This window comes from Labeo rohita, chromosome 24, assembly GCF_022985175.1.
Source record: "Labeo rohita strain BAU-BD-2019 chromosome 24, IGBB_LRoh.1.0, whole genome shotgun sequence".
Taxonomy (NCBI): Eukaryota; Metazoa; Chordata; class Actinopteri; order Cypriniformes; family Cyprinidae; genus Labeo; species Labeo rohita.
The window spans coordinates 2,753,750-2,770,304 of NC_066892.1; the positions used below are offsets into that span (position 1 = coordinate 2,753,750).

General features: G+C 31.3%; 1 protein-coding gene and 1 long non-coding RNA gene across 2 annotated transcripts; one reads left to right on the forward strand and one right to left on the reverse strand.

Annotated features, from left to right (window-relative positions):
* Positions 1 to 155: 155 nt before the first annotated feature.
* Positions 156 to 16,214, forward strand: eps8l1b (eps8 like 1b). Its single transcript, XM_051097655.1, has 19 exons — positions 156 to 215; positions 913 to 965; positions 1,488 to 1,646; positions 3,958 to 4,107; positions 4,235 to 4,296; positions 5,290 to 5,396; positions 5,481 to 5,539; positions 7,189 to 7,318; positions 7,710 to 7,798; positions 9,229 to 9,303; positions 9,501 to 9,649; positions 9,727 to 9,865; positions 11,041 to 11,099; positions 11,468 to 11,564; positions 12,620 to 12,745; positions 12,825 to 12,945; positions 14,018 to 14,180; positions 14,473 to 14,605; positions 15,925 to 16,214. Exons 2-19 carry the CDS (start codon positions 927 to 929, stop codon positions 16,009 to 16,011), a joined length of 1,944 nt encoding a protein of 647 aa, XP_050953612.1. The 5' UTR covers positions 156 to 215; positions 913 to 926; the 3' UTR covers positions 16,012 to 16,214.
* On the reverse strand, positions 1,492 to 4,076 carry LOC127155474 (uncharacterized). Its single transcript, XR_007825604.1, has 3 exons — positions 3,948 to 4,076; positions 1,814 to 1,942; positions 1,492 to 1,625 (listed from the first exon to the last, which is right to left on the reverse strand). It is a non-coding gene; the product is annotated as an uncharacterized LOC127155474 (long non-coding RNA).
* Positions 16,215 to 16,555: the final 341 nt, after the last annotated feature.

The following is a 16,555-nucleotide window of genomic DNA, read 5'->3' on the forward strand; positions in this document are numbered from 1 at the left end:
AAGCCAACATATGTATATGCATTGACTATTTCCACTGTTTTAATAAGTTTAGAAAAAGAGGCCAGTCAGATCACTTAAGATATTTTTGCCTCTCAAATTTCTCGTGTTATCTGTGAGAGGAATGTTTGGGCGGTCAAAAGACTATCAAAATACATCTCGTTTTGAGAAAACTAGTCAGAAGACAACCGTCTAGGAATCAACAGTGTAATGCTGAGGTGTGTATAAGAAACTCAAATACAATTTGATTTATTTTCCTACTACAGTTAATGGATATTACAGATGAATTGTCTATTGTTTGACAGATTATTCAATGGAAACATTTGTGTCTCTCATTGATGTCACTCTCTTCTGCCTATTGTCCATTGTCTTGACTGAGATTTCTTAAAGGAACTGTTCATTCAAAAATGAACATTGTCATCGTTTACTCATACATGCCTTTACAAACCTGTATGACTGACATTCTTCTTAGGAACATAAAAAGAGATGCTGTAAAAAATTATATATATATATATTCAACTGAGAATGGTGACGAGAGTGTTTGAAGTATTCCTTAAATGTGTCTTAGTTTGTGTCTGTTTCTTTGTAACTGTCTCAGTGCTCAAATGGATGCTTGTTTAGTTGCTTATTTAGCTCGTTTTGTTGTATTTCATTAATTCCTCATAATAAAGCACCTGAGATAAGCTCTTTGTGCGTCACTGTAAAAGTGAATGTAGATACTTAAAGTGTCCGTAAATTTGAACTCGCAGGAATCTCAGCCTGCAGGCAGTCAGACAGGTCCAACAGGAGGAGAGAGACAGGGAAGGTGTAAAAAATGACACGTCCTGAAGCTATTTATGTGACTAAATGTCAGTCACGTTGAACACCCACATCACACATGCACATGTTTGACCTATGATCTGTTGTGATCCACAGGTGAGTGTTTGTCGATGGTCTTGATGGGGGTCTCATCTCAATACCTGCTTACCGTAAGTATTATAAAATGAATCAGGAGAGAAATATGCACAAACAAGCCAGTGCAAGACTTAATTCTTGATAGAACTGAGTCTTCAGTCTATGCCTGTAGCTTGGGAGGTTGTTCTCACATGTACTGGAAGTTGATGTTATTATTTGGGCGTAAGTACCTAATGTTTCTGTAGGAGAAACAAGGTGTGATGAGGTGTGTGTAACTGTATAACTTTTGTGCACAATTCACAACCAGCACAACTTTTCCTCATTAAATATCCAGTTTTGGTCAGAAATGTGTGACATCACAGTAAAACTTTGGATTTTTTGCATTAAAATGAGCTAATTACATGTAAATAACCAATTTAGAGAGTTCTGAAAAGGTCAGTTATTAATTACAGTTAATCATCTATACTAAACAACAAAGATTAATGTAGAAAATGCAACTGAAGATGTAATTCATCCATGCTCCTGATAAATGTGTGTTGCTATATTTTTATCTTTTTTACAGCTCATTTTTTATTTCTTCTCTATTTTTTATCCAGCGGCTGGTGAGCTTTACTTTGGGAGATGAGGGAGTTGATACTGTTGAGGAGGCTCTTTCACAGATTCCGCTTCTCATTGATTCTTATCGAGCGTCCAGTGCCGACGTGATTCTAGAGGTCTGGACTAACAAAGTCAGCCTGAAAGACAGAAACAACCAGGTAAGAAGAGCAACTACATGCACAACTATTATTACAAATGGACTAAAGAGTTAGAAAACAAAGATGGAAACTAGCATGGTTTAAAAATCGTTGAGTAGTGCATGCGTTTATCTTATGCAACAGATAATATGTATTAAAGGAATTAAATATGCTGATAATGCACTCACCTCCAGGCCATCCAAGATGTAGATGAGTTTGTTTCTTCATCAAATTTGGAGAAATGTAGCATTGCATCATTTGCTCACTAATGGATCCTCTGCAGTGAATGGGTGCCGTCAGAATGAGAGTCCAAACAGCTGGAAAAAACATCACAATAATCCACAAGTCCATCAATTAATGACTAGTAAGAAAAAAACAAAAAAAACAAAACACAAAAACCATCAAACCATTGTTATTGGCTGAAATACAAGTCGATAGTCTATAATATCGCTTCCTCCAGTAAAAAAAAAAAAAAACTGTCTTATCTGAATCAGAAGAGAAATATGCATAGGATAAGCACTGTTTGTAAGCAAAATCAGTCCAAAACAGTTCTTAACTGATATATGTCAGTGGATTTTTTTCACTGGACTTAACATTATAATGCTATATGGACTATGACTTTTTAGCCAGAAGCAATGGTTTAAAGTTAAAAACATCTTGATGGATTTGTTTTTTACAAAAGCACAGCTTTTGGCTTCACAAGATGTTAATTGATGGACTGGAGTGGTGTGGATTACTTGTGGATTATTGTGATGTTTTTATCAGCTGTTTGGAGTCTTATTCTGACGGCACCCATGCAGAGAGAACTTTCATTTTTGGGTGCAATGCAATGCAGTATGAGCCACTTTGGATAAATAACATCTGCTAAATGTTTAAATGTTATACACAAACCAAAACACTAGATGATTAAAAGACTTTGAGACTTCAAAAATGATGAAGAGAAAAGATCCTGCAGCGTTTGAGACGACACATATGGACACTTGATCTAATGCAACAAAATTCAGACAAGTGGTCCGGACCAACAATGTCAGACTGAAAAACAGAAACCAATACAACACAGAATAGAGTGATTGATCAGAACAGATTTGGAGAAATGCAGCATTCCATCACTTGCTCACCAGTGGATCCTCTGCAGTGAATGGGTGCCGTCAGAATAAGAGTCCAAACAGCTGATAAACAGCTGTGTTTGTAATAAACAAATTCATCATTAAGGCATTGTTAACTTCAAACCATTGCTTCTGGCTGAAATACAAGTCCATAATACATAATATAATTTTCATCCAGTCGTCTCGTCTGAATCAGGAGAGAAATATGCACAGATCAAACACCGTTTGCAAGCGAAATCAGTCCAAAACAGTTCTAAACCAATATGTTTGTGGATTTTTTACTGGACAAAACATTATTATAGTATGTGGAAGTTTTTTTGAAGCTAGAAGCAATGGTTTAAAGTAAAAAAATCTTCTTGATGCATTTGTTTTGTTTTTTTTTTGTTTTTGTTTTTTTACAAAAGTGCAGCTTTTGGCTTCACAAGATGTTAATTGATGGACTGGAGTGGTGTGGATTACTTATGGATGTGATGTTTTTATCTGCTGTTTGGACTCTCATTCTGACAGCACCCATTCACTGCAAAGAGAATTTTTATTTTTGGGTGAACTGTTCCTTTAATTTGAATGCAATGCAATGCAGTATGAGCCACTTTGGATAGAAGCATCTGCTAAATGTATAAATGTGACTAAACACCCAAATAGTGAATAGCCAAAAATGCATTGCATTGATCAAAATTATCAATTTTTCTTTTATGCCAAAAATCATTAAGATATTAAATAAAGATCATGTTCCAATAAGGTATTTTGCAAACTTCCTACCATAAATATGTCAAAATGTATTTTCTGATTAGCAATATGCATTGCTAAGAACTTAATTTGGATAACTTAAAAGGTGATTTTCTCAATATTTAGATTTTTGCACCCTCAGATTCCAGATTTTCGAATAGCTGTATCTCGGCCTATCCTAACAAACCATGCATCATTGGAAAGCTTATTTATTCAGCTTTCAGATAATGTATAAATCTCAAATTTGAAAAATTGACCCTTTTGTTGTCCAGGGTCACAAATGTTATGCTCAAACCAAAACACTAGCTGATTAAAAACTTAAAAAACGATGAAGAGAACACATATGGACACTTGACCTAATGCAACAAAATTCACACAAGTTTCAAACATCACTCGAACACATTTTGGATCGCCCTATGTTTGTGAAGCATTGCACACTGTATATTAAATACCAATTAATGATGAATGTGTTGTTTGTTCCACGACTGACCATCAATGAGGAACTGGAGGAGTTTGTCTTGTCCTCTCTTCTCCGCTGCGATTGCATAAATTCCCCATCCTTCAGCGATCCAGCCCTTCTCCTGCTGGTTAGTCAGAGCTGCACCCAGAAGAGGCCGAGCGTGTATTTCTTCAGGTGCGCTTCTGTCAATGTAAGTCGAGTTTCATTGCAGCAATCACTGTTAATTCCTGATTCAGACTCAGGTGATACTGCTGTGATTGTCCGAGCAGAGCCCGCCTCTTTGATGACATCACTCTCTACCTGTTTGCATATTTCAGGCAGAGCACATAAGAGATGACATCAAGCAAGTTGTGTCGCATTACACAATAAGAGCCAACAGGTACTGATCTTAACAGTCGGGTAATGTCGTGATTTCCACAGTGTGCCCACAACATAGAGAAACAGAACCTGTTAGCGAGAAGGCAAACTGGTTTAACCAGTTCCTACATAACTTACGAAGGCGTGACTGAGAGTACAGGGAAAGAGAGACAGATTTGCAGAGGGAAAGATTCGTTTGACCTCGGCTGTTCTTTAGGACTAAACACTTACAAGACAAGCAGGACGCAAGTAAGGTACAGTGTGTTACGTTTATCTGCTGTATGTGCTTATCAGCTACAAGTGACTGAAACTGTGTGTTGTGTGTGTGTGTGGTTTTTTTAGAACGTGAGACACGCTAAACTAACCTCAAGGCATCTCAATGTCAAACTGAATGCCAAACGTGTTTTCTAGCATGGTTAGATTTTCTTATGAATGACTGTGTGGGTTGACTTAAACTTAGTGCTAAAAGTGAGCAAAATCTGACCAAAGTTCACTTTAGTGATGCCCTTACAGATAAAAATATTCATAAAAAATGTAATAATGTTTTTTAATTCTAAAAATGTATTTTCTATTAGGTTTTGGGTTACTGTGTAATTAATATAATTATTTTCTTTCTTCTTTTTTTTTTTTAATGGTGTCCTTTAACGCACAGCCCTTTGCTCCACTTTGCAATTTTTAAATAAATTTGACTTTGACTCATTTTCATAGCTTAGTAAATGACCTTGATTCAAAAAGGGTGTTTCATTATTGTCCACCTCATTATTTGGAACATAATGTCTTGCTTTTCCCCCATGTGTGTGTTCATATGGGCGTTATACAACTCAGAGTTGTTTGATGTGTTTGTTAGTGACTCATTAGCATTGTGTGATGCCAATTAAATCACATTTTGTTTAAAACTCCATGACGTACATCAAAACTGACTGAAATACTGCAGATCTGCTCATTGTCTGATAGTACAGCATGTACGCTTATTCTGAATAAAGCGAGTGTTGTCATGTAAATGTGTGTGTTTCAGGTTCTCCGAGTCCAATATGGATATGTCGGGAATCCCGAGTCCGCCGTACACCCAAGCCCCAAATCCACCCTCACCCAACCCTCCACCACCCTACCCGGGCATCAGAGGTGTGTGTGAACCGATACTTATCAATACTTATCAATACTGGTTATAAACAGCCAGATTAACACGCACTTCTTGCTCAATTCTAGCTAACGGACTGGTAAACGGCCAACCTGATAAGTCATTCCTTAGGGCTCAGATGGAAGTGGTGAGTATATGCAGAATTCAGAACTTAAATACAGTAAACAAATGCAGAATTTATACATTTGCTTATCAAGGCTGCATTTACTTGATCAAAACAGTACAGAAAAAAACTGAAATGTTGTGAAATGTTATTACAATTTGAAATTATGGGTTTCTGTTTTAATATATTTTAAAATATAATTTATTCCTGTGATGCAAAGCTGAATTTTGATTTAAAAAAAAAGCTTGTTGGAAGACTACTATGTTCATCAAAGCTGCATTTATTTGATGAAAAATACAGTAAAACTGTTAAAAATGTGAAATATTATTATAATGTAAAATTACAGTTTTCTGTGTGAATATCTTTTAAAATGTAATTTATTCCTGTGATCAAACCTGAATTTTTACCATCATTACTCCAGTCTTCAGTGTCACATGGTTTGTCAGAAATCATTCTAATATGCTGATTACTATTTTAAACCAACGGTTGTGATGCTTAATAATTTTTTTTTAACTTGTGATTTTTTTTTTTTTTTTTTTTTCAGAATCCTTTGATGAATAAAAAGTTAAAAAGAACAGCATTTATTCAAAATAGAAATCTTTCCTAACAATATAAGTCTTTAGCAATTTAATACATCCTTGCTGAATAAAAGTATGAATTTCTTTAACAAAGTAAGAATAAAAATGTACTGACCACAAACTTAAATCGTAGTTTATACTGTTACAAAAACAAAATATCACAGGTTCCCTCTTAAGGATCATGTGACACTGAAGACTGGAGTAATGATGCTGAAAATTCAGCTTTGATCACAGGAATAAATTAAATTTTTAAAAATATTCACATAGAAAACAGTTATTAAATTGTAATAATATTTCACAATTTTTTACAGTTTTTACTGTATTTTTTTCTTGTAAGTGACTTGATAAGTTATAGTGCAATGAAACTTAAATATTATATTAATTATATTAATTTATAATAATTATAATATTAATTATTATTTTTGACATGTTATTTTAATAATAACTAGTATTATATAGTTATTCATTAATATTAATATTGTTAATTACAATTGTTGCAATTAGTAATACTTTAATACTACTATTAATATTATTTTACTAATGCTATGTATATCTTTTTAACTTTTTATTTATTAAAGAATCATGAAAAAAGTATCAGGTTCCTTCTGAAGGATCATGTGACACTGAAGACTGGAGTAATGATGCTGAAAATTCAGATCTGATCACAGAAATAAATTACATTTTAAAAGATATTCACATAGAAAACAGTTATTTTAAATTGTAATAATATTTCACAATTTTAACAGTTTTTACTGTATTTTTCCTCAAATAAATGCGGCCTTGGTGAGCATAGGACACTTTTAAAAACAAACTTTTTTCAAACTGGTCATGACCAGTAGAACGCATGTTTATTTTTCACCCATTTTGTCCCCAAGTATAGCTGATTTAGCTTGTTTCGTTCAGTCAGTGGATCTTTATAAGACTGTTGACTTCCAGCGCTCTAGTTGACCTTCAGTTTGACCATTATCATGACCTATAACGCCACATTGATATCCCTGTTTACATTACCAACAGTTTCAGAGTTAAAAAAGCACCAAATCAAGGATCCCTGCGTGTATTTTTATTACTAACCGCCTTGTTTTTCTCTATTTCTAGGACTTGCTTAATCATTGTTTTGATGATATCGAAGCGTTCATCGGAAAGCTGCAGCAGTCAGCAGAAGCTCAGATTATCCTTGACCAAAGAAACAAAAAGAAGAAGAAAAGTCAGAAGAAAAGTGCAGATGGTATGCATCTACCTGTAGAATAAATATCAAATCTCAATGCATAATAAACAATAATGCGAACCCCTGAAACACATCTGAATTAAAGAGCATACTGTACTGAGCTCTTATCAGCAGTTATCAGCAGTTCCTAGTACGATCAGGACATCAGCTGATGGGAGAGTGTTGTATTACGAAGCCGTCAGCAGTATTCACTCTGTGTGTACTGAATACTAACACTGTCAATTGAAACAATGTCGTACCTGCATCATCTTAAGCAAGCTAAAACAAATTTGCATGTGTTCCAAGAACACAACGCACCTGGAAACCTTTACTTACAGGTTTCATTGTACTTGTTTAACATGATCACATGATCAGTGTTTTAACGTTGTTTGTGTGTGTTTGTGTTTTATAGAGGATCTTCTCACAGCTAAAGCCAAACCGCCTTCTGAGAAAGAGTTTCTAGACGCTTTTCAGAAATTCAAATACAGCTTCGGCCTGTTGGTGAGTCATGAATCTTACTGCCAGTATTAAATAAGGAAATTTATAAACAAACGTATAAACTTAAAAAAAAAAATTAACTTTTAAATTTATAAACTTTGCAATAAGGTTCCATTTGTTCAGATTAGTTACCTACATTATTTAACATCAACTAACAATGAAAAATACTTGAAAAGCATTTATTAATCTCAGTTCATAATAATTGTAACATTTACTAATACATTATTAAAATCCAAAGTTTTATCTGTTAATAATAAATAATAATGATTCATATTAATGCATTAATTAATGGTAACTAATTAGCCTTATTGTAAAGTATTACTGATGATGTTTTAATGGATAGTTTATTAATTTTATATTTAATATTTTTTATTTAATTATGTACAATAAAAATAAGGATAAATTGTTTGTTGTTTAATCATATTTAAATATAATAATAATAATAATAATAATAATAAATATATTAAGCATTTAATAACTTAATGTGTCAGAAAATTCTACTTGCCTGTAAACATTATTTTATATATTATTATAAATATAAATTAATTAGTTATTATTACTGTTTGATTTTGTTTTACATCAAGCATGTTTTTATATAAAAAAAATGTACACATCGACAAAATATCCAGTAATATACAAAATTATGTATATATGATATATATAGTTGTAAATATTATAATACTATTTATATATATATATATATATATATATATATAAACAAAATACCATATATAGTATTCAATAAAATATTAAAAAAATATATAAAATAATTCAAATTATATATATATATATATATATATATATAATTTGCATATTAATTAAATATACTATTTTAAAATATAATTAAACAACAATTATTTTATTGAATAAAAATAAAATAAATATAAAATGAACAAGTTATCAATTAAACATCAGTAGGTACTACAATAACACTACAATAAGACTAACTAGTTACCATTAATTAATACATTAATATTTATTGTTACCCATTAATATTAATTTAAGTAGTAATTACATTAATATTAATAATAACTAAAATACAATTATTCATTGTTAGTTCATGTGTGTATGTATGTATATATATATATATATATATATAGCAACACTTGCAATTTGCATATAATTTCTTATTATATATATATATATATATAATAAATTATATATAATTTATTTCTTATAAGTGACTTGAGAAGCTATGGAGCAATAAAACTTTAATATTAATTATATTATTTCGTAATTATAATAATTGTTATTGACCAATACATTATTGTAATAATATCTAATATTACATTATATAGTTATTCATTGAGATTAATATCATTATTAATATTCAATATTAATACTAATACTAAAATACTATTCATTAACTATTGAGTAGTGCTGCATCATATATTTTCTCTCAGGTTTCCATAAGTACATTGTTTGTTTTCCAGGCACGGTTAAAATTCGCCATCTCCAATCCGACCTCAGAGGAGCTCGTGCATCATGTCTTCAAACCGCTCGAAATGGTAAATGCGTGTGTGTTTATGTATCTGCTCATATTTCTCCTGTGCAAACAGCAGAGCTTTTAAGGCCTTTGTTGTGCTGCATTGTTGCGAGTGTTTCATCAAATGTTTGCACAGTATTGTGTGGAGAAAGGTCTCATACGTCTATTGAGCAGTAAAGTACACTCTAATAACTCACCTGTATCTGTGTGTGTTTGTAGATCGTAAAGGCTACAGGAGGTCCTGGTTTCGCCGCGTCCGTGGCCAGCCCGGCTATGACACAAGGAGCCGTGACTCTGCTACAGAACAACCTGTCGGCACAGGATAACGCATTATGGGTGTCTTTAGGGCCCAACTGGACACAACATAGGTATGTAGTGCAGTATTGTCATTTTTAGAGATGTGTTTAATGTGTGCACATGCTGATGGCTTGTTACCTTCGTGTAGATCTGCTCTGCGGAGCCCCGTGGCGCCGTACACACTCGTGTTTCAGGACGGCTGGAAGCCGCCGGGGTCGGACGCCGCAGGATGGGTCGATCCTGTGGAGTTAGAGCACAGACAGGACGCTGAGCTCTCAAAAGTAGAGGTAATATCATCCGATAATAGGCTTTTTTGCATGTTTACATGAGATTTTTGCATGCACTGATCATGCCTCAATGACTAATACTGTGAATGTGCAGGTTCCTTTAATTCAAATTTTGCATAAGTGCAGAATACATCGGTAATTTTATAGAAACAGGCTTGCTTTTTTATGCATTTATAAATACTATGATAATTTCACTAGTGTCCAAGCATTTTTAAACTACAATATTTCTGGAAAATGAACAATTATAAAATTATTATGAATTTATTAAATTATTATACAACATTTTTGTTTATTATAGTTAATAATATCTGTATTTTAACAAAATCATTCTAGGTAGACATAAAATAACTTCTAAATACCTTTTAATTTACAGAGATTGGTTGAAGTTGTGAGATTGTTTCTGTAAAAATAAGGATTAATCCTGTAAATCCCATAAATTTATGGCGATTAACTTGAAAGTTGTTTGTTTTTCTATGTAATTTTACATAATTGATCAGTTTTTCATTAGTTTAAAAACAAATTATCAACAGTAATATACTGTAATTTAATGAATTTTGACCGTAAAGTCTGTAATTTTGTGAAAATTACAGACTTTGTAATTTTGTGAAATGGTTATTTTCTGTAATTTCACAAAACATGTCTGGAAATACGTTTTTTTTTTTTTACAGTATATACTAGCATCCAAAAGTTTGAGGTCAGAAAGATTTTTTTAATGAAATGCGTATCTTATGCTCACAAAGGCTGCATTTATCTGATCAAAAATACAGTAAAAATTATGAAATATTATTACAATTTAAAAAAAACTCTTTTTTATGTGAATATATTTTAAAACATAATTATTCCTGTGATCAAAGCTGAATTTTTAGCATCATTACTCCAGTCTTCAGTGTCACATAATGCTTAAGAAATCATTCTAATATGCTGATTTGCTGTTCAAGAAACATTTATGATTATTACCAATGTTGAAAACAGTTGTGCTGCTTCATATCTTTGTAAAAAACGGTGACACAATTTGAATGCATCCTTTAAAAAAAAAAAACCTACTGACCTCAACCTGTGTACAAATTGTTAGTCTCTTTAAATGAAAATGCAATCTAATTTTTTCTTAGCTATTTTTTATCATTTAGGTTTGTGATGTTATTACTAACATGTTGAATTGTCTCTGTCTCACTCAGCTGACTCCATCTCACCCATCTGACCATCACACCGCTCCTGTTCAGACTACAGACGAACCGTAAGTTTAATTCACATCTGAAGAATCAATCAAATCGTTTTGGATGTGTCGGTTTCAGCTATGGTTTTTCAGTATTTATGACTATAGGGTTTGTTCACACAAAGAACAAAAGAATTCATTCATTGTGTTGACTGTCACTAACCACCAGCAGCAGTTTCACTTCTTTGACTTAAATGTAAATGCTGTGATAATGGTCCTGTTTAAGGCGTGACTCTCATTGTCTTTTCTTAAATGGCACAGAGTTTCTGTTCTTTTTATCTTAGTAATTTATCTTAGTATTTTGTAAGTGCATTTTAAAAATACCGTTTAGTAATGTTTTTTAAATGCACATCTGCATCTGAGAAAACATCTCTGTCTCTCTTTCTTAGTGATGGTGGAGCTAAAGAACGCTTATATCGCTGCAGTTATGATTTTGTTGCACGGAACAACAGCGAGCTGTCTGTACTTCAAGGAGAGACACTACAGGTTACACATACACACACACACACACACACACACACACACTCACTCATTCATCTACAGTAGATATCTAAATAAACACACATCATAGACATATACTAGACTAATCTAACCCCTACCCTAAAAGCATTTTGCATTTTTAGAATAAATATTAAAATAAAGTAATATTTCTGAATATCAATATATATATATATATATATATATATAAATTAAGTGTAAATGCAACACTTTGCGTTATTTATTTAATTATTTATTTACATTTTATGCATGGCATCCCCAGATGTATAAATAAATATATGTGAATATAAAAAAATATATATATATAAACAAAAACAAATGAACATACATATGTTTTATTTTATTTGAAATATATGGGATTCATTTAGCATTTTTAGAATGAATGTTACATTAGATCAATATTATTTATTATGTTATATAATTGTTATTTTAATAAAATATAGCAATACTAAAGTTACATGTGTATATAAAATGTATATATATATATATATATATATAAAAAAATATAAAAAATAAAAAAATATATGTGTGCGTGTTTATATATATATATATATATATATATATATAATAAAATAAAAAATATATGTGTGCATGTTTTATATATATATAAAACACGCACATATATATATATATATATATAAATTATATATATATATATATATAAATTATATATATATATATATATAAATTATATATATATATATATATATATATATATATATAAAAGCACACACACATTTATTTTTGATTTTATTTATTTTATGCATATATTATATATTATATTTAAAAAATGTATCCATATTCATTTATTTTATTTTTAATATATGGGTTTTGTCAGATTTAGCTCACATCTGGAGGCTAATTTGTCCCAAACTATAACAGTAAACTCCCACACATCTATATTTGTGTATTTCTCTCCAAACTGAGCCAAAACAAATATTATCTCTCACTGTCTATCTCACTAGTGTTGTATTGCAATATCATATTTAAACACACCCACAAATCATAATACTACAAATAACCATTATTTGTCTGTGTTCTAGGTGCTCGAGTCATCTAAGCGCTGGTGGAAATGTCGTAATAAGTTTAATGAAGTTGGATTTGTGCCATTTAACATCTTAGAGCCGGTGACGCACATCGACAACCCTGTGGTTCCCAAAACTCCAAAGGTACAAACTCACATCAACTTGTTTCAGAACACCTCTCATCTTCTGCTTCTTCTGACATCGCACTGTCTCTCTGTTTCAGCCTCCCCCAGCTCCACCAATGTTCCACAACTTTCCCAGCCTGTCCGCCGTGAACTCTGACCCCAGCACCGCTCGACCGCGCAGCATGATCCTCGGATCACTGTCTGACGACACAGAGAAAGGTACAAACACATCAGTGATCAGATGATCAACATCAACATCTCAAATCAGATCTTGTTAATACTGCAACAGCTTCTCCTAGACAGCATTGGAGCACAAATGATGAAGTCTCCTGCTTCTTATGTAAAATTAAAACTATTTAAAAAAAAATCCAGTAATTGAAATATAAATATTAAATGAAAAACTTAAACCTAAATGAAAGTTAGAAATATTGCCTTAGTAACTAACTGAGGTAGCTGAAGTACTAAAATTACTAAAACTGAAATAGAAAAAAAATGTAAACAAAAAAAACAAAAACTAATAAAAATACAAAAGCAAATAAAATTACTGAAACATAAACTACAATCAAAACAAATTCAGTACCATTTATATACTATTAATATTTTTGTAAAATTTAGATTTTTAAAAATTTGTAATTTAAAGTCTTTTTTTTTTACATCTCTATATAGCTATTCACAGTTTCTGTTTACTTAGTTTTAGTTATTTTAGTATTTTAACTTAAACTGAAAATGCTTAAATAAAAAGGTTTTTTTTTTCTATATTTCAGTATTTTTTTTCATATTTTATATTTTTTATGCTTTTGGTGTCAGTTAACAATATTAATACAGCTGAAATATAAAAATAATGATTATATAATAATTGAAACTCTACCTCTAAATGCAAACATTTAAATAATAATAATAATAATTTTAAATAAAATTGAATTTTAAACGCCCTGAATCATTTTTCAAAATGTAGAAATTCCTGAACATTTTCAAACTTAAAAATTCCTGTTAATGTTATTTTAGTATCATTGATAGTTTATATTTTGTTTTCATTTTTGTAATTTTGTTATGTTTTGTAATGTATTTCATTTTAATAATTTCTATTTTCTTGTTTTAATTTAATAATTCAATTAATGCTTTTATTTTATTTTCAGGTCATTTTTTATGATTTTGGTTTTAGATAATAACTTGCTGAAAATGTAAAAATGAAAGCTAATTCTAAATCTTAATCTTAAATTGCACACAGGCAGGTGTTTTTCTTTTCTTTTTTTTGTCTTGGGTTGATATTGATTTGCTCGTTCTGTGTCAGTGATGCAGGTGAATGACGAGCTGCTGCACCGTTTGACCAGCGGGAAGAATCTGTCTCCTCGTCTGGTGATTCCTCGTTCGGCAGACACGTCCGCACCGCTGGACTACAACTCACCGCCTGCAGAGGTGGAAAACTGGCTGCGCAAGAAAGGCTTCAGTGAACCGTGAGTCTCACACAGGAAACACTTTACAACAGCAATCTGTCAGCTATTAATAATATTACTCCAGCTGTAACACCTCGCATCACAGATGACAGGAAAAACCACGTCCCCCGTTCATTCAGTATGATTTTATATTAACTATAGAATTTTATTACCAGAACTAAAATTACCATGATGCATTTTTTTGTCTTAGTACAATTTTAAATCCACATGTATGGGATCATTATTGTAAAGTGCATTTAATACTAAAGTATTCGCTGTGGTCAGTAAATGGCTGTTGTTGATGTTTGTGCAGGACTGTACAGTGTCTGCGAGTTCTGAATGGAGCTCAGCTGTTCTCTCTGAACAAAGAAGAGCTGCGCGCTGTTATTCCTGAAGAGGGCGCTAGAGTCTACAGTCAGCTGACAGTACAGAGAGCCCAGATAGAGGTACATCACATACTGACGTTTATGTCTAAACTCTACTAATTCTAACTCTGCCTCTAAAGGAAGAAATTTAAAACTAATTTTAAAATGTTAAATTTAAAGATTCTACATTTAAAAAAAAATCTAAAAATAAAAAAAAAAAAAACAAAAAAAAATCCAATTTAAAAATTCCAGTAATTTTTTTCCAAAGGTACAAATTCCTGCAACATTTTTCCACGCGCTCTAAACATTTTCAAACAAAGTCACAACACAAAATGTAAACATACAACCCCTGAAGTAAAGCATTATTTTGGTTTATTAGAATAAAAAGCCCTTTAACTCAAGGTTAAAACATTATCACCAAGTTATAATTGATATTTTAAAATCTATGCAGTTTGGTGTTATTTTTGAGTCAGTTATATACCTGAATTAGATTATTTTGAATTAGATTTTATTTTTAGATTTTCCGTTTTAATTTTAAAGTTTTAGTCATTTTGTTATGCATTGTAATTTTTATTAGTTGTGTTATTATTTGTTATATAGTTTGATTAGTTTATTAGCCATCTATATAGTACATATTAACTTTAATTAAATAAAAATGAAAAATGTTTAAAAAATAAAATTAATTAATTAAGTTTTATTACTTTATTAGCTGTGTACACAGTACAGATTAATTTTAAACTAAATATTGAATAAATAAATATTAAAAAAATAAAATAAATAGTTTTATTAGCTGTCTATATAGTACTGATTAATTTTAAATTAAATATAATTTTGAATTAAATGAAAATGTAAATAAATAAATAAAACATGCCTATTATATTATTTTGTTTCAGTTAATATTCATTTTATTTCAAATAACACATTTTTTCTATGGGCTTTTTTTTTTCTATGTTTTAGTTTTTGTTCACAAAACTAAACCTGACGCAGTGATAATTTTTGCAATTCCATTTGGTGCCACTATTTTCCATATATTGCAGTTGAGATTTTTAAAAGAGCTTGGTAAAATATTGAAAGCATTGAGTGAGGGACTAAGCTATAATATTTCATATTTTAAAACATGAATAAACTATCAGAAAGTTTCCCACTTTTTAATATTTTAAATTGGCTCGATGCATTAATAACCTGCTTTAAAATTGATTCCTAACCATGCACAAGTTGTATTATGCTAGTGGCAGCTTTCATTCAGCATGCATGGAGACTCAGATTAAATTAAATTAAATTACTATGCAATAAATCAACCTAATAAACCCTTTTTTAAAAATTAAACCAAGCAATTTCGTCTTGACGGCCAGCGATCAGCATGCATTTAGCCTCTAACCGTCTATCTGTCTGTCTCTCAGGACGAACGCAGAGCCTCAGAGCTGGAAACGGTGATGGAGAAGCAGAAGATGAAAGTGGATTTGAAACTGGAGAGTGGAACTTTATGAAGATCTACTAAACGTGCATAATTGACGCCCTCTCCCTGTCTGTATCATACACATGCAATCATTTACGTTATTGTAACCTGCTTTAAGGATTTTTTTGTTTTTAGCCTTACAGCATGAAATGTAAATCTGCACAATGATGTACAAAACTTTCAATTCTCTGTGTAATATGGGATTAATATATTCTCAGTAAATACTTTTAACGCACAAATGTGAAACAAGCAAATCATCTTTCTCCTCAAGAGGGCGCCAGACACCAACTAACTAACCACATTAGTAACTCTTCTAGGATTTGAACCTGCAACCTTTGGGTTACCAGCCAGGTTTTTAATCCACTGCTAAAATACACGCAAAGAAACATAAGATAAAAACAAATAGTTCAGGAGTCATTGAGGACATTCACTTTGACAAGAAGAGCAATAGAAATAGTGATGCTTAACTAAGTAATGACATTAATGATCACAAAGCCTAACCAGTTTACATGGTTCCAACTAATAATAAAACATTTTGATGTTAGTTTTATTGTTTTGGGCCTTCAGCTCAAAAT